We start from the raw sequence: 20033 nt of genomic DNA on the forward strand, positions 1-20033 counted from the left end.
GTGGAGGGCTTTAGGTCATTCGCACAAAATCCTTGACTGTTTGAGAGTAAATAGCGAGTAGGTAATTGTATACTTTATGATTCTAAATGGTTTAGTAGTTTGTCATCTTGACATGACACATTCATCACATGTATCACAAACTAATGAAATAAAAGCTATCTTTGGTGTTAGGGAAAGCATTTTTTTCTTCTTCTTTTTTCTTTTTTATAATATATGCTAATTTATCTTCCCCCTCTACAAATATTCTGTCCTCTTTAAATGAAGGCCATTTATGACCCCTATTTTAACACAGTTAAAAGCAATTATTTTCTTGCTAAAATCTAAATGTGATTATATTTAATAATCAATTGTAAGATTTTATGTGTAAAATTACACAATTTGCATACATTTCCAATTCAATCAAATTAATATTTATTCTTAAAATGCTAAACTAACTGGCACAAATACATACTGCACAATCCAAACTGTAGCTGGTTATTCTACAGTATAAGCATCATTTGAATGTTTAATTTGCAATTATAACTTTTTATTTATTTTAAAAAAAATAATTTAACAAGAATTTGAGGATTTGATTAAATATCACTAATAGCAAAAAAATAAAACAAAAAACCTCACACCAGCTTCCCTACAAACGTGTTTTAATGTACTTTTATTGTAGCCCTAACGTGTACGTTCCAAAACATTCTGGAGACATGGTCAGGATATTTTACCTACACCTCAGCCCAGCATGTGGAATTCATAAAGACTGAAAATTACCTAATCTTGTAGTTGTATTTTCCTATTTCACAGTTTATAAAATTGTCTCATTTTTCTTCTCTTATATTTATTTTTTATCAGTTTTCCTATTTTATTTTTACATATGTTAGTGTTAAAGGGACAGTCTACACTAAAATTGTTATTGTTTAAAAAGATAGATAACACCTTTACTATCCATTCTCCAGCTATGCACAACCAACATTGTTATATTAATATACTTTATAAGAGTTAAACCTCTAAATTTCTGCCTGTGTCTAAGCCATAACAGACATCCTCTTATCACATGCTTTTTTTATTTGCTTTTCATAACAGGAGACTGTTAGTTCATGTGGGCCATATAGATAACTTTCGGCTAGATTACGAGTTTTGCAGTAACAGGGGTGCGGTGCTAACTTGCACATTATTCTCACAGCTCACTTTCCTGCAGCACTGGTATTACGAGTTTTTACAAACCCGGCGTTAAAAGACAAAAAGTGAGCGTAGAGCAAAATTTTGCTCCAAATCTCACTTCAATACCAGCGCTGCTTAAGTCAGCGGTGAGCTGGTTGAAAGTGCTCATGCACGATTTCCCCATAGGAATTAATGGGGAGAGCCGGCTGAAAAAAAAAGTCTAACACCTGCAATAAAGCAGTGTTTAGCTCAGTAACACAGCCCCATTGATTCCTATGGGGAAATAAAATTTATGTTTACACCTAACACCCTAACATGAAACCCGAGTCTAAACACCCCTAATCTGCTACCCCCAACATTGCCGACACCTACATTATATTTATTAACCCCTAATCTGCCGCCCACAATGTCGCCGCCACCTACCTACACTTATTAACCCCTAATCTGCCGCCCCAACGTCGCTGCCACTATAATAAACATATTATCCCCTAAACCGCCTCACTCCTGCCTCGCAAACATTAGTTAAATATTATTAACCCTTAATCTGCCATCCCTAACATCGCCGCCACCTACCTACATTTTTTAACCCCTAATCTGCCGCCCCAACGTCGCAGCCACTATACTAAATGTATTAACCCCTAAACCTAAGCCTAACCCTAACCCTAACACCCCCTAACTTAAACATAATTTAAATAAATCTAAATAAAATTCCTATCATTAACTAAATTATTCCTATTTAAAACTAAATACTTACCTATAAAATAAACCCTAAGCTAGCTACAATATAACTAATAGTTACATTGTATATAGCTTAGGGCTTATTTTTATTTTAACTAGGTGGAATAGTTACTAAATAGTTAACTATTTAATAACTACCTAGCTAAAATAAATACAAAAGTACCTGTAAAATAAAACCTAACCTAAGTTACAATAACACCTAACACAGAGTGTCCCTTTCTGCTTCGGTACTTCTGAAAGACTATTTCTGCACTGCCCCACTCATAGGGCATGCAGAAATAGATTGTGGCAGAGAGAGGCAGTCTCTACCGCACATACGCTATCGGCGGTCACTGATCCTTACGGCCTGGTATGTTTGTCTTGCACTGCAGTCTCTACTGTGTATGACTGCAGCGGACAAACATACCTGGCCTTTTATAATATAGGATGCCGGTATCCTTCACTTTAGAACTTGTTGTGTACGCTGAGAAGTGAATGGTTAGGAAACAGATGCTGTTCCATTAAAGAGACATTAAATACATTTATTAACATAGTATTGAGGTTATTCCCTGCCTCCCTCTAGTCATGAGTGCCGCCATATTGAAATCTAACTTTCACTGAATTCCAATGCTAAAGTGTTTGCACATGTGCAGTAACTCTCCTTCTGATACCTGCAGTGTAACCTATGACCCAAAATGGCAGCACCCATGATTAGAGGTAGATGCATGAAAAGTATTTAGTGTCCCTTTGATTATGACAGAGTTTAATATTCAACTCATAGCTGTGATGAAGGACGACTACAAATCTTCATGAATTCTGCAATTTTCAAGTTGTAATGTTGCGCCAAGATGTTCCCCATCAGATATGGATTGCATAAATGGGTTTTGTTGAATCTAGAGCAATATCACATACAGATATCCTAGTTTTTTTTTTAAAAAGATATATTTGCCGGGGGGATTAAAAGTTAGATTTTTTTTTTAATTATAGCTTTTGTTTACAAAACAAAAACAGTTTATTGGTCACTAAAACATTCTCATTTTAAGAAGGAATCGTGCACAGTTATCCATCTGTTTAACGTTTTAACTAAATTAGTTATGTATTTGTATGTATGTATAATGGTACAGTTTCACAATGTTGAGAAAACTAGAAAAGAGAATGGATAAAGTTACTTAAAGGGACATGAAACCCAAATTGTTCATGATTCAGATAAAAAAAGTTACCAATTTAATTACATTATCAAATTGTATTTGTTCTCTTGGTATCCTTTGTTAAAAAGCAGGTAGGTAAGCTCAGGAGACATGTGGATTCTACCTACCAAGGTAACAAAGAATAGCACAAAAACTAAGCAAATGGGATCATAGAAGTAAACTTGGAACTTTTCTGAAATTGTATGCTGTGTCTGAATCATGAAAGAAAAAATGTGGGTTCCTTTAAGACATAGGTATTACTATTGTCTACTTACCCCTGTGACCAGCCGGAATAGGACCTTGAATTTAAAGCATATTCCAACTCAAAACGCGTACGCAGAGCAGCGACATGACTACGGCCAGGCCCAGCTCGTCCAAGGAGACAATCAGAAGACGCTGATGGAGACAGAGAGCCACTGCTATTGCTGGAAGCTGGAGACATTAACTGGAAAAAAACACATTGATTGGTGCATCAATGTAACCAGCATGTTACTGTGAGATAAGTGGGATTTAAAGTGATATTATTTTTTTATATATGCATCAGAAATAAATCACTGCATTACAAAACATCTGCATGCAAAAATAACATTGTTAAAAGTATTTAAATCGGTAAGTTTATTAGCGAAATATATTTGTATATATATCTATATAGGGATGCCATATTGCCACTTTAAGGGGGGGACATATGAAAAATACATATGTAAGAGTTCTTATAATGGAACATTATTCAAACATTTCTTTAAATAGCCCCTGACATATGTATTTTTCATAAGTGTCCTCCCTTAAAGCGGCATTATGGCAAATTTATATAAATATATATATATATATATATATATATATAATATAATATATATATATATAACCACTCTGCAGCCTGACCCACCTGAAGACATCTGCCTGGGTGCAATGATACAATGCTATATTCCAAAGAAAGATTGCACTCACAGGTGTTTTTCAAACAATGAAACCACTTTAATGTAACGTTTTCAGAGATATTATCCCCTTCATCAGCATCCTTGCAGATGAAGGGGATAATATCCCCAAAAACATTACATTAAAGTGGTTTCATTGTTTGAAAAAGACCTGTGAGTGCAATCTTTATTTGGAATAAATATCTATCTATGCTGACCCTGGTCATTCTCCTCAATGCCTTCACCAAGGATTTTCAGCAGTCCTTCACAAAACATATTAGATGACCAGTGACATCGGCATTAGAGGTAGTGTGCAGCAGTCTGTTTAGGAGCACACATTTAAATAATCTTTATTTTAAATTTGTACTATATGGGACAAACTACAGCCTGTGCACCACCCTCGAACAACCAGTAGGTGGGCCCAACCCCCAGGGCCTGACAGCAGTTGTGTCCCCCAGGGCCTGGAAGTCGGTATGCCCCCCTAGGACCTTACAGCCTCCCTTCCTTTTCATCTTCCTCCACCCTATGCTCTCCCTCCCATCTCTTCCTTCACCCCAACCATTCTCTCCCTCATCTGCCATCTCTCCCTCCTTCTCTCCCTTCCCTTTATCTTCTCTCCTCTCATTTACTTTAGAGATGCTATGAAAAAAAAAACAAAAACAAAAAAAAACCTGTCATGTTACACCCTGACCATAAATATTATAGCTAAAAAAGGTCTGACACCTTAGGAGTGGTGGTGGGGGCAGAATTTTGAAAAATCAAGGGGTAAAATTAACTCTAAAATAAGGCCTCTGCACTCTAATCAGGTTAGCGTTACTATTTAAACCATGGTTTTATAGTCTCTGTTAATGTATTTGCCATAAGATTTCTAATTTACCATTTAAAGGGACGATACCCATATGCTAAATCACTTGAAAGTGATGCAGCATATCTGTAAAATCCTGACTAGAAATATCAACTGAAAATCATTATGTAAAAAAGGAAGATATTTTATCTAAACATTTCTTCAGCTCACCAAAGTAACTGTGAACAAGAGCCAATCAGCTTTATTAGTGCTGGGTTTACTTAAAAATAACAACAAATATAAGCAAGACGTATGGAAGAGAAAATCTGGTTAGAGTAAAGCATATCATGAAATGACATATAAAACTTAAGACATTGGGGTATCTTATTCATTGACTGTGTTAGCAAAGTGAAATAGATATCTGTTAAAACATGCTTATATTTTAAAAGGGACAGTCTACTTAAAATATTTTTTTGTTTAAAAAGATAGATAATCCCTTTATTACCCATTCTCCTGTTTTGTATAACCAATACGGTTAAATTATTACACGTTTCACCTCTGTGACTATCTTGTATCTAAGCCTCTGCAGACTGCCCCCTTATCTCAATTCTTTTGAGAGACATGCATTTTAGCCAATCAGTGCTGACTTATAAATAACTCCAGGGGATTGAGCACAATGCTATCTATATGGCACACATGAACTAGTGCTGTCTAGCCGTGAAAAACTGACAAAATGAATTGAGATAAGTGGCGGCCTACAAGGGCTTCAAAATTAGCATATGAGCCTACCTAGGGTTAGCTTTCAACAAAGGATACCAAGAAAAGAAAGCAAAGTTGATAGTAAAATTAAATTGGAAAGTTGTTTAAAATTGCATGCCCTATCTGAATCATGAAAGCTTCATTTTAACTAGACTGTCCCTTTAACTAATGGTTGAAATTTATGATTGTATATCTGTTTCACTGTTTTTGTTCTACCTTTTCAATAGAATACTACACTTTGGGGTAGTTTACTTTCTATGTGTAAAATTGATAGTAGTATAGACCCATGTTTCTTAAAGTGAAGGTAAAGTTTTTTCATTTTGAAGACATCCATGCATTCTTTATTATTTACATAACCTAATCGCTAACTTTTTTTCACTTTTTCTTTTATATTTTAAATATTATATATATTTATCCATCCCTACCGTTATGATGGTGACTCCGCCCTATCTGTATTTCCTGCTTTTCTGGCAAGTGATGTATAGAGCGGTCCCACCCGCTCTATATGTCACTCAAAAGCGCGTTCATGATGCTCCTTTGAACTGCGCATGCGCAAATTGCCAATTTCACCCTCCACTCCACATGCGCAACTTGGCGAGTGCTGGTAATTCTAACTGCATACAGTTACGCATGCAGGAAACGGAAGCGCGCGTGTATTCCGATGTAAAGAAAAAACAACAGCGCATACCATCAAGGAGGCAAATGACGTGGAGTGACGGCCGCCTAACGGCCAGATTTTCAATTGGACAATGTAAAAACGTGACCTGACCGAGACTAAAAAAAAAAAGGGGGTTGAATTTGTATACCGTCAGAAATGGATTTATAAAGCAGATAACCTTTGTTTATAATAAGATTTATAAATATTGATGAATGAAACTCATACTGATTTGTATCATATAATAAAATACTAGATCAACATGAAGCTACATTTACCTTCACTTTCAAGTTCATGAAAATCTGTAATGTTAAGGGTACTTGAGGCCTGGGGGCCGATTTATCAATGTCTGTCCGACATGATAAGCTGTAGCTTATCATGTCCGACAGACATCACTGAATGTCGACATAATACGCTGTTGGCATTTAACATTGCACAAGAATTTCACCAGAACTGCTTGTGCAATGCTGCCCCCTGCAGATTCTTGGCCAATCGGCCGCTAACAGGGGGTGTCAATCAGCCTGATTGTACAGGATTGGGCGGATTGCAGACCGCAGCCTCAGAGGCAGCGGACCATTTATCGAGCAGCGGTCTTTAAACCGCTGCTTCATAACTGCTGTTTCCCGTGAGCGTGAAGGCTCGCGCGGAAACAGGGGCAACAAGCTCCATTCGGCGCTTGATAATTCAGCCCCCTGGAGTTCAAAAACACTTGCTTAGACTTCAATTCGTACACAAATTCAACAGGTATTTAATGTCCTTTTTAAAATGTTTAAATCCTACACTTGTATACTTAAGGGATTAAATGCCCTACATCTCCTGAGTGTCTGCTTATAACTTAACTTAACTTAACTTAACACTTAATATAACTTAACAACTAATAAATAACAACACAACACAGTTCTGTGGGTGAAAGACCCGTGGGTCGCATTTATTGGTACCAGCCGTGGAACTGGCAGTTAACTTATCCACGGGTGGCGGCAATCGGGGCCTACATCTAACTATGAATAACCCCTTCTAGAAAATGGCCAAGGGACACCGCTGCAGACCCAAGGCGGAGATACTCACGCAGCTTTCATAATTAGGGGTTTTCCGGCCTAACAATAATCAGCCCGAGCACGCCCAAGCATACCAAGCCTGTGACGTCACCCTGACCGCAATGGCCATTACTCAAACCTCCTTCCAATCTGCAGCTGTGATCCTGACCACCCGCCAGAGTAGGGTGCAAGCATTATTAACTCCAAACCTGTAGGTCCAGCCTTGACTTGACGAACAGCATGTCAATAACTGGGGAGTTCAAAATTACCGTCCTTGGTCTTAGGGAAGTAGTTCGAGTAACCCTCTTCCTGCCTCGGACACCTAGTCTCAATTAGAGACCTAATGACAGACCGATTGCCGCCTGTTATTTCTTTGACTGAATCAATAGAGCATTACCAGTGCCAATCAGTAATGCCTATCACCGAATCAATAATGCATTACAAGTGCCAATCCGTAATGCATAACAAATCCATCCATGTGGATGACAAGACAAAACAACAGTGCATAACAAATTCAACAACAGTGCATAACAGGGCTGGGAGGGTGGGGAAAATTCTTCTGGGAGTCCACAGGAACAAAGAGGAAGTAGAATCCCTGTACATCCTTCTTATAAGGTTAGTAGACCCCTCCCAACAAAATGCAACATTGTAACTAACACACACACACAGCAGCACTCACTCCTACAGGCCTTAACCCTTAGCTACGCTCCGGGCTATTTTGCCCTGCACTTTCTTAAGGGATTAAATGCCCTACATCTCCTGAGTGTCTGCTTATAACTTAACTTAACTTAACTTAACACTTAATATAACTTAACAACTAATAAATAACAACACAACACAGTTCTGTGGGTGAAAGACCCGTGGGTCGCATTTATTGGTACCAGCCGTGGAACTGGCAGTTAACTTATCCACGGGTGGCGGCAATCGGGGCCTACATCTAACTATGAATAACCCCTTCTAGAAAATGGCCAAGGGACACCGCTGCAGACCCAAGGCGGAGATACTCACGCAGCTTTCATAATTAGGGGTTTTCCGGCCTAACAATAATCAGCCCGAGCACGCCCAAGCATACCAAGCCTGTGACGTCACCCTGACCGCAATGGCCATTACTCAAACCTCCTTCCAATCTGCAGCTGTGATCCTGACCACCCGCCACAAGAGACTGACCTGCATATAATGGTCCTGACTCTTGCCGCCACCCTATACTCTTAGGAGTAACTCCTGCCTGATGTTCTGCAAGAACAAATCTACTCCTGCCGGTTCTAAATGAACCCCATCCTGCCTATACAAACCCTTATGGGCTGCCGAGATGTTCCCGTGCTCTACCACAAAACCCTCGAGTTCGACTACCTGCTTCCTCAGGTCCCTATTGATCTTTTTCCTGACCTGGAAAGCTGCCTTATGACACACCATGTGCCTCCATCTCAACCTAGGGATCACATTCGACCACCCGATTCTCACACCTGGAAACCAGAGTTTGAACTGCCTCAGGTCTGACTGCATTGCCCGGATTAGATCCAATGTGGGAATGGCCCCCACATCATTGCCGCCAGCATGAATTATCAAAATGTGAGGTTTCTCCCACCTTTTCGCTGCGGTTTGGAGCAATGCAGGCAAATCTGACCAAGACAAGCCTCTGCGCCCTAGCCAACGTAACACAGCCCTGGACGATTCAATTCCTAGCTGCTGTCCTCCTGGCATGGCTGCAGCTCTAATTGCGGCCCAGTGCACATATGAATGGCCGACGATCCACACCCGTACAGGACCTGGACGTGTTTCTGAAACAAAGGAAACAAGAGTTAGCCCGCTTGCAGTAGACCAGGTCCACAACCTTGGCCCATAACCTTCTGGTATCACCCCCGCAAGCCCCCCAACTCTTGCATGCATGACCCTTGATCCCCGATCTCAAACATACAGCGGCCTAACATAAGATTTATACCGCTGCGACCTCCACCGCCCCAATGAGCGGATCCGATCCGAGGACCAACCCAGCTCTGCTGCTGTCGTCGCTGCCCCCACCCTAAAGGAGTGTGGGGCAATCCGAGACCCATCTAGGCCAGCCTTTTGCGCTGCCTTATCCAATACCTTCCCAAACTGGTATCTAGTCAGCGGGTCTCCATTAGCATGTATCAAAAACCTGGAGGAGCCTCCTGGCCGTACACCCAGGTAAGATGACACTAGCCGCACGGGGCAACAGGCAACACCCTGCTGCCCCGGCAGTGAAAGCCAAGCTCCCCGGCCCTCCTGGTCCGTCTTGGACCTGGGAATGAACAATAGCACGGAGTCCTCCACCAACCGAACATGGCTGTGCATGACCCCCCTGTGGCCTCCATTCTGGCTCGCGGTACCAACTCGCCCACCCTTAATGCGCCGTGAAACGCCAAGCCAAAGGCCGCCCCGAAGAGGCGAGCCTCAAAAGGTGAGGAACATATCTCTGGCAGCACGTCCAGTAATTTTACTAGCCGTTCTGCCGTAATGGGCTCCCTTGCGTCTCGTCGTGGAACTTCCAGACGACCCCAGCCCCTCAACAGCTGCTTAATGAGAAAGGATCGCGACTCGTCTTTAAAGGCGTATAGCCTGCAGAAAAAAGCCACCGCGGAAAGTCTTGCTACCACCGCCCCCTTTGTAGCTCGCTTACCTCTCAGCTCCGCCAGCCAGCGCAACAAAAACCCTTGCTTACCCTCGCAAGAGGGAAACTCACGAAGGTCGCAAAAACCTACCCATTCACTCCAGTACCTCACGTATGCCGACCATGTGCTGGGTGCCAACGAAGCCTGCAACACCGGGATCAGTTGCTGTAGTCCTTCGCCATCTGCCACAAAAAGAGAGGGCAAGAAAGACCATTAGGAGCCGCGGCTGGCGCCGCAGCCCTAAACGCCCCCCACTGGAAGCGCGACAGTGCATCCGCAACTATATTCTGCACTCCTGGCACATGCCGTGCCCTAAAGTCAATGTTCAGTTGCAGACATCTCAACACCAGGTGTCGCAAATAATGTACGACCACAGGCGATGAAGCAGAAAGCCTGTTAACCGCAAACCATGCTGAGATTATCCGTCCAGAAAATCACAGCCCTGTTACTAAACAGGTGACCCCACAATTCCACCGCAACCAGTATAGGAAACAATTCCAGAAGGCAAAGATTGCGTGTAAGGCCTCTGGTCGCCCATTCTGTCGGCCAGGGCTCCGCACTCCAAGCCCCCTCAAAGTAAGCCCCATACCCGGATGCTCCTGCAGCATCCGTGAACAGATGTAGCGCTTGGTTAGATATCGGCTCCCTTCGCCACATGCAGACGCCGTTAAAGTCCTGGAGAAACCTCTCCCAGACCTGCAAATCCGCCACGAGGTCCCTCGTGATGCGAATACGCGATGCCGGAGCCCTACCTCCGCCCAAACACCGCTCTAGTCGCTTGCTAAACACCTTCCCCAACGGGATCACTCTCCCCGCAAAGTTAAGGAGGCCAAGGAGCGATTGCAGTTCCCGCAGCGAACATGTCTGCGTTGCAACCATGGCCCGTACAGCCGCCAACATCTTGGCAACCTTGTCCTTGGGCAGCCTACATTCACCCGCCACTGAATCGATCTCGATGCCAAGGAACGTCAAGCACGTGCACGGCCCCTCCGTCTTATCCTCTGCCAGAGGAACCCCAAACCTGGCCATCATGAACCTCATGACTTTCATTAAGGAGGCACATTCTTGCGAGTTGGCCGCCCCTACCAGGAGAAAATCATCCAAGTAGTGCGCCACTCTATCACTCCCCGCCACTGAGACCACCGCCCAGTGCAGGAAAGTGCTGAATGCCTCAAAGTACGCGCAGGATATCGAACAGCCCATGGGCAGACAACGGTTGACATAATAACCCCCTTCAAACCAACACCCCATCAGCCCAAAGGATGATGGGTGAATCGGGAGTAGCCTAAACGCGGACTCCACGTCTAGTTTCGCCATCAATGCTCCCGGGCCCCGTTCCTTAACCAGAGCCAGCGCGTCGTCAAACGACTGGTAACGGACCGAGCTCAATTCCTCCGGAATAGCGTCATTTACCGACCGCCCTTTCGGATAAGAGAGATGTTGTATGAGCCTGAACTTACCTGTCTCCTTCTTGGGTACCACCCCTAGCGGGGAGACAACTAAATCCGGTAGCGGCCGTTCCTTGAAAGGGCCTACGACCCTACCCAAGGCCACTTCTTTGCCCAGTTTTTCCCTGACTGCCTCAGGGTATTGGGAAGCCGATTTCAGGTTTTTTCTGTCACGTGCTCCCCCAACCCGGCCTACTACCGGGATCACAAAACCCTCACGCAACCCGCTATCCAGAAGCTGAGCAGCCGCCCTATCTGGATACCTACGTAGCCATTTACAAATGACCTGGACTCTAAGTGGTGAATCCGCCCTTAGCGCCAGCGCCTCCTTTGCCCCCAAACCGATCAGTTTGGGCGTCTCGCTTTTTGGAGCAATCAGCACCGGGGTGCTGCCCGCTGCAAAACTTGCAGACGTGCTTGAACGTGCACGAAGTTCCCCGCTCGCACGCCTTGTCCTGGTATCGCCAGCATACACCCCCTTGCCGCCGTCGAAAGCGCAAAGTCTGCCTACCCACGGGCGAAGTCCCTATGGCGCCTCCTTGCACCCTCCTTTCCGCATCAAGATGTGCCCAGAGGTGCAAATCCATCGTACCAAAATCAAGCAGTGGGTTGCCCACTTTCTTTTTCCGGTATAACATATCATACTCCCTCCAAGCACCATCGGCAAACTTTCTGTGTATTGCGTCGATGGTGTCAACGTATTTAAAGAGGGCAGTCCCCTGATCGGGAAACCTCTCTAAGTAGCAAGTGGCGTAGACCCGGAAACACCGATGCCACTCCTCCAGGGTATCAGGCCGCCTAAATTTCTTAGGGCCCGTACCATCCTCCGCCATCTCCTTAAACTTAAAGGCCTCTGCAGACAGCTCAAACATGTTAACATACTTACCGTCCTGAATACGTTTCACAGTTTTAGTTTTGAGGTGTGCATGCAAACTGTGTACCTGGCACGAATAAGTATCCCCGTGTACCGCTGCCTTTCTGTTCACCGCCTGTGGAGACCCCCCAGCAACCTCTAAGAGTTGAGATGACTGCGCCCCACTACTGGCAACGTCATCCCTGTGATTGCCCTTACTCATCTTCCTCAACATTCTATACATTCTCCTATGCCCTTTCGTGTGCAAACCCAGGGACCCATCTATCTCAGATCCTGACCGTGACCCACTAGAGCTGGAAGAATTACACCGCCCCCTAGGTAAACCAAGTTGCATCTCACCAGAGGAAGCGCCCGACGCGGCTTGGCCTTGTCCAGAAGCACTGCTGACCCTTCTAGGCACGAGAGCTCCGGAACTCTGAGTCGCCATATCCCTGCTGGATGAGGAAGTCCTGGGTACCTGCAAAATAGAAGCCAAGAGGGGAGTACCTCGGGAAGGGCCAGCCATCTCCTCCCTGTCCCCCCTTTCCTCAAATTCCAGATAACCCTCCCGGTCACTGTCACTCACACCGCATGCCACACTCACATCATCATCCGTACTGGTGGCTAACCCGCTAGTCGAATCTTCCTGAAATCTCACGGTCCTACTCCGACCCTGAGACTTCGATCCCCTAGCCTGTCTCGCCTGTCCCCTCCCGGGGCCCTCTAAGCCTTCCCCAGTGCCAACGCTAATGCTAGCATGCCCCCTTTTTACAGCCCCCCTTGTGGCTATTTGCTCAGATCGTGCTGGTGAAGTCCTGCTGGGCATCATGATACCCTGCAGGCCTTGCCCCTGGGGCTCCGCTATTGCTGCATCGCCCCTTGAGCTGTGCGCCAGGATGGCCCCCTTATTCGCGGTCTTAGCCGCGGGGGCCTTTCCTTTACTTTGGGCCGCGGCGCGTGCGGGGGCCGCCTTAGCTTTACCCCCTCCTAACGTAGGCCGCGAGCGCGAGGCGGGTGCCCTGTCGGCATCCCCCCCCTTATTACTGGGTCCAGCTGCGGCTCTCGTGCGCACACCCTGTTGCACTGCCCCCGGAGTGCCTTCCGGGGGCCCCTGCTGCCCCGCTGCCACACTCACAGTTGCCCCATGATTCAGCATCTCTGCCCCACTATCCGGCCTAACATGTGCTCCCCCGGCCTCCTGGGCCCCATCGTTCTTGCCCCCAAGAGCGGGTGTCCCCCCCCGAGGTGCTCCCTTCTTACCTTCGGAGCCCGGGGGGGAACGATCCGCTCTGCTCGCTGTCCAGATTGCGACTGCCGCGAGCGGAAATGACGTCACCGGAAGTGACGCGGGAGCGCGCAACGCCGCCGGAAGTCGACGCGGCGGCCATTTTAGAGGCCACGAGGGACGACGGACCGGAGGCCTGTACATCACCGAAGGCCAAAGCCGGGGCCTGAAGTACCGCCGGACCCGACGACGTACCCGCGAGGACCGACGCCAAGGACTGGAGGGGAGCCACCGCCGCCGCCAACGATTCCCCGGAGAGGACCACTGCCGCAGGTGAGGCCGCACTGCTCCCACTACCCGCGCCAACGACGTTCACCCCCGAGGTGGCCGCACTACCTAAGGCCTCGCTGGGCCCTGCCACTACAGGCCCCTGCCTAAGGCCGACACCGGAACCCCCGGCTACAAAGCCGGGACCCCCGGAGCCGAACCCGGAGCTTCCCTGGGACCCCCTAGGCCCTAAAACCGACCCGCCGGGTGCTCCCACTCGCCCCTCAGACCCAATCTCCCCTGAGGGCCTACAGTCTGTCTCACACGACGGATAGGCTATACCTGGGTCACCATCCCCCCCTAAATTCTCCCGTGCAGGAGAAGAGAACAACAGTGGGCTACCCCCCCCCCTGAGGGAGAAACAGGCAGACACAGCCCAGACCCATGGCCCAGACCCACCGTGACAGTTCCAGATGGGGATGGTGCGACCCACTCCACGTCCTCTAACTCCATTTCTTCCCATTCTCCAGATTCGCCTTCCATTGTAAAATGCTGCAAACTACTAAGCTGAAAATTCTTCTGGGAGTCCACAGGAACAAAGAGGAAGTAGAATCCCTGTACATCCTTCTTATAAGGTTAGTAGACCCCTCCCAACAAAATGCAACATTGTAACTAACACACACACACAGCAGCACTCACTCCTACAGGCCTTAACCCTTAGCTACGCTCCGGGCTATTTTGCCCTGCACTTTCTAAGAAATGATTCTACTGTAACAAATATATAAGTAAATAAAATGTGAGATTCAGCATTTATGGGCCAAATTCAATAACAAATATAGATTTCTTCTGAATAATATTCTAGTAGCAGAAACGCAAAAAGCAATAAAAAGGTTTCAGGTGTTGAATTTTATTTCTGCTCATTGATGTTACTTAAACTGAATTAGTCTATAATGTTTGCAATTTATTCGCTGTTTGAAATGATGGATGAATTTTACATCGGCATTTGCCATTTGTATTAGCTGATGATATTTCTTTTTTTTTTTGTCTACGGAAAAGGAAAAACAAAACGTATTCCTTTCTCAATGTCTTTTTCATCAGGAATACAGGGAGTGCAGAATTATTAGGCAAGTTGTATTTTTGAGGATTAATTTTATTATTGAACAACAACCATGTTCTCAATGAACCCAAAAAAACTCATTAATATCAAAGCTGAATATTTTTGGAAGTAGTTTTTAATTTGTTTTTAGTTTTAGCTATTTTAGGGGGATATTTGTGTGTGCAGGTGACTATTACTGTGCATAATTATTAGGCAACTTAACAAAAAACAAATATATACCCATTTCAATTATTTATTTTTACCAGTGAAACCAATATAACATTTCAACATTCACAAATATACATTTCTGACATTCAAAAACAAATCAGTGACCAATATAGCCACCTTTCTTTGCAAGGACACTCAAAAGCCTGCCATCCATGGATTCTGTCAGTGTTTTGATCTGTTCACCATCAACATTGCGTGCAGCAGCAACCACAGCCTCCCAGACACTGTTCAGAGAGGTGTACTGTTTTCCCTCCTTGTAAATCTCACATTTGATGATGGACCACAGGTTCTCAATGGGGTTCAGATCAGGTGAACAAGGAGGCCATGTCATTAGATTTTCTTCTTTTATACCCTTTCTTGCCAGCCACGCTGTGGAGTACTTGGACGCGTGTGATGGAGCATTGTCCTGCATGAAAATCATGTTTTTCTTGAAGGATGCAGACTTCTTCCTGTACCACTGCTTGAAGAAGGTGTCTTCCAGAAACTGGCAGTAGGACTGGGAGTTGAGCTTGACTCCATCCTCAACCCGAAAAGGCCCCACAAGCTCATATTTGATGATACCAGCCCAAACCAGTACTCCACCTCCACCTTGCTGGCGTCTGAGTCGGACTGGAGCTCTCTGCCCTTTACCAATCCAGCCACGGGCCCATCCATCTGGCCCATCAAGACTCACTCTCATTTCATCAGTCCAGAAAACCTTAGAAAAATCAGTCCCAGTCTTGACGTTTCAGCTTGTGTGTCTTGTTCAGTGGTGGTCGTCTTTCAGCCTTTCTTACCTTGGCCATGTCTCTGAGTATTGCACACCTTGTGCTTTTGGGCACTCCAGTGATGTTGCAGCTCTGAAATATGGCCAAACTGGTGGCAAGTGGCATCTTGGCAGCTGCACGCTTGAATTTTCTCAGTTCATGGGCAGTTATTTTGCGCCTTGGTTTTTCCACACTCTTCTTGCAACCCTGTTGACTATTTTGAATGAAACGCTTGATTGTTCGATGATCACGCTTCAGAAGCTTTGCAATTTTAAGAGTGCTGCATCCCTCTGCAAGATATCTCACTATTTTTGACTTTTCTGAGCCTGTCAAGTCCTTCTTTTGACCCATTTTGCCAAAGGAAAGGAAGTTGCCTAATAATTATGCACACCTGATATAGGGTGTTGATGTCATTAGACCACACCCCTTCTCATTACAGAGATGCACATCACCTAATATGCTTAATTGGTAGTAGGCTTTCGAGCCTATACAGCTTGGAGTAAGACAACATGCATAAAGAGGATGATGTGGTCAAAATACTCATTTGCCTAATAATTCTGCACTCCCTGTATATACTGTGTTAAAAAGAAATGAGTTATGTTTCAGTAATAGCAACAACAAAAAAAGAAAGATTTGACCCCCACCTATTCAAGTCAGTTTTTTCCTTCACTCTTTCTTTTCCAATTCACCCTTGAGCATGTTCAAGAGTTGAATGCTTGTGCACGTGGAATACTGGAGTATGCTCAGAAGGTCACATGCTATAACCTGTTAGAACCTGTGATATGTCTTGCCAGAAACACTTTTGAAAACCAATGCTTCTACTTAAATATGAAATGTGCCACTAATTTTAGTTTTATATTCATCTAACCTTTTGAAAAAGCACCCCCTTAATACAAAAAAGTCATGCTCGGTCTTTTTGTTGTTTATAACCCCTCCTGTTTTGTTTTATTTCTCAAATAAAAGGGACATTAAAGTGAATGTAATTTTTTATGAATCAGTGCCCGGTTGTTAAAAATACTATTAAAAACAGGGGCACTTTCATTCATGAAAGTTTACATTACAGCGTATTTTAGAAATAGATGCAGCTGGGGAAGCGCTCAAACACGGTCTGTGTGTGTATACAATCACGTGACGCTCTTCACATAGTTCGCACACCCTTGACGTCTCTGATGACGTATCCTCATTCACTCAACTGCTCTGGTGCAAAGGAAACAGAGCGCTCCATCCACCCTCAAATAACAAACACAGTGGCAGTGGCAACACAGTGGCAATAACTTCCAGCGCACCCAGCAGCAGTGAGAACTGCTGCTGGGTGCGCTGGAAGTTATTGCCACTGTATTTTAGAAATACTTATCTTTTTCTTCAGTAAAGCTGTATCGCCGACCCCCCGCCCGCAGTTCCTCTGTCCTTTACATCACCAATGATGAACCCGGCTTCCTCCAATCATGGTCACCCCCCAGAGCGTCCATCTCGTGAGGCCACGCCTTGATTGGAGGAAGTCGGTTTCGTCATTGTTGTGTAAGTACAGCAGGAAGTAGCGGGCGGGGGATCGCCAATCCAGCTTTGATGAAAAAAAGGTAAGTATTTGTAAAATACGCTGCAATGTAAACTTTCATGAATGAAAGTGCCCTGTTTTTAATAGTATTTTTTAAAACTGGGCACTGATTCATGAAAATTTACATTCACTTTAAAGTCAAAATAGAACGACCTATAAAAAGGTTTGATTACAAGACGCGCATTAGTGTCTTTTGGTAGCAAACAAATGCCAAATATGGGGGTTGCAAGCAGCATTTGGCTATTTTCTGAGACATTTCTTCTTGTGAAAGTGCAACACACTATGATCTGTGAAAATCAAGATTTTAGTTTCTATATGATAGGGGGCGCCCTAAAGTAGAAATATTATATATATATATATATATATATATATATATATATATATATATATATATATATATATATATAAGATATACAGTTAGCAAATATATTCAATCAAAATGTCTATTTAATATATATGATAATTGGTACTAGGAACCCAGTCTAGGCAGGATATATTATAAAGAACAATATGAACTATATGAGCAATATTATCACTAATAATACAATATTGATCCAGTGATAAAAGGATTTCAAACTGTAATAGAAGATGTAAAGAGAGTCTCTTAAGGTGGAGTGGAGATGTTCAAGGCAGCAATTTGTAGGGGACCCGGCCTGGATCCTATGAAGGTAATCTATAGACAAGAAAAAAGACAGATGTGCCACATGGCCCAATATTGTTTGTTCCACACGATATATACAATATAGTTGTGCCAAATCAAACTCACAATCTTAGAAGCACTCCAAATAGTGCAGTAGAAGCAGTCTGGGATCTATAACAGTCACCCAGCAGACCGACCTCTTGGGTAGAGATGGATAATCTGTGGTATAAAGATACAAGGAGACACAGAGGTGCCTATATGGCCTAGTACAGTTTGGACCCAAAGAACAGTGGTGTATATGTTAAGAAATATACTCACATTCGGTGTAGCATCTCCATTGATGCTATTCAGGCAGGAAGGGATCGATACAGTCACCCAACAGACTATGACAAGGCTTCCACAGGAGGCAAAACACCAGAGTATCCAGTGGACCAAAAAATGATCCAAAAAATAACAAAATAGCAAGTGTTTTTGTATAAAAGTAATAGGCTTTACTTAAAAATGATTAAAAACAAGTGACGCGTTTCTCAGCAACAAGCTGTTTCATCAGATAAGCCTGATGAAACAGCTTGTTGCTGAGAAACGTGTTGCTTGTTTTTAATCATTTTAAGCAAAGCCTATTACTTTTATACAAAAACACTTGCTATTGTGTTATTTTTTGGATCATTTTTTGGTCCACTGGATACTCTGGTGTTTTGCCTCCTGTGGAAGCCTTGTCATAGTCTGTTGGGTGACTGTATCGATCCCTTCCTGCCTGAATAGCATCATTGGAGATGCTACACCTAATGTGAGTATATTTCTTAACATGTACACCACTGTTCTTTGGGTCCAAACTGTACTAGGCCATATAGGCACCTCTGTGTCTCCTTGTATCTTTATACCACAGATTATCCATCTCTACCCAAGAGGTCGGTCTGCTGGGTGACTGTTATAGATCCCAGACTGCTTATACTGCACTATTTGGAGTGCTTCTAAGATTGTGAGTTTGATTTGGCACAACTATATTGTATATATCGTGTGGAACAAACAATATTGAGCCTTGTGGCGCATCTGTCTTTTTTCTTGCCCAAGATTTTAGTTTCTTGCACATTCACAAGAAGAAATCTGGCTGTGAAAATATCTGAATGCTGCTGAGGCGGCCATATTTGGCATTTGTTTGCTACCCAAAAGACACGAACGCACATGTCTATTAATTACACACAGTGAAAAAAACAACTTTTCAGCACATTTTCATTATTTATTTTGCCTGCTTTCCTGTAATTTAATTCTGAAGAAGCAGAGTAATAAGAGTTGGTAGTGTTAGAACATCCCAAATGGATCCATTCAGGATGACGGACATGCTCTGCTCTCACACAGGGCTTGATTACGAGTAAAACACTATTTATCGCTCCCTCTCATCCGATGGCTTTTTTTGCATGTCGGTGCCGTGCGCAAAAAAACAAAGTTAGAATATCGCGACAACATTAACTTATTCCCCCATAGACTTCAATAGAGCATGAAAAGTGGAATAAAACTAACATCCATACCCGCACGCTAACCCTCATCGCAATAAACCTCTACTCTAATAACCTCTAAACTGCCAAACAGCCCACTGCAAAGTACCCATGGGTACACTCTAAGATATTAATAATTACTCTTATCCATGATTATGTATAATAAAGATATCTAATGGTTTCAGATGCAGTCTGTCATGCTTACCCATGTTTTAGGAGTATATACTCAACTGGAGAACACTCATGTGGTGGCATAAAACAAGCAGAATATAAGGGTGGTTTAATATAATAATGTCCAAAGTTGGTAGCATCCTGTATGTACCAAATAGCCAATCTGTAACTGTAATTAAACATTTTAATTTTCAAACACAAGCAATAATTCTATGGAAACATTTGAATGGCAGAACTGAACATCAGAAACAATAGTTGTATTATTCAATTACCAAACGTTAGATATTTGCCTATCACAATATGTGGGATGTAACTTTGATCTAATTTAGCCTAGATTCCAGTATTTTTTAGTTTGCTTTGTGAAAACATCCATCTCAACTAGGCTATTTATTTTGGATTTGGTCATTCCAATCCCTTAGCAGCAAGTCTGTTTAAATACAGACCTCATGGTAAGAGTGAAATCATGTTCAAAATTCATTGACCATCAC

General features: G+C 43.8%; 1 protein-coding gene across 1 annotated transcript in view; it reads right to left on the reverse strand.

Annotated features, from left to right (window-relative positions):
* The window catches only part of TNNI3K (TNNI3 interacting kinase), a 587433-nt gene that overhangs the window by 55878 nt on the left and 511522 nt on the right, over positions 1–20033 (reverse strand). The window contains exon 23 of the mRNA XM_053693350.1: positions 3326–3495. Coding sequence (XP_053549325.1) covers positions 3326–3495 — 170 coding nt within the window. The remainder of the gene's footprint in view (positions 1–3325; positions 3496–20033) is intronic.

This window comes from Bombina bombina, chromosome 10 (genome assembly GCF_027579735.1).
Source record: "Bombina bombina isolate aBomBom1 chromosome 10, aBomBom1.pri, whole genome shotgun sequence".
NCBI lineage: Eukaryota > Metazoa > Chordata > Amphibia > Anura > Bombinatoridae > Bombina > Bombina bombina.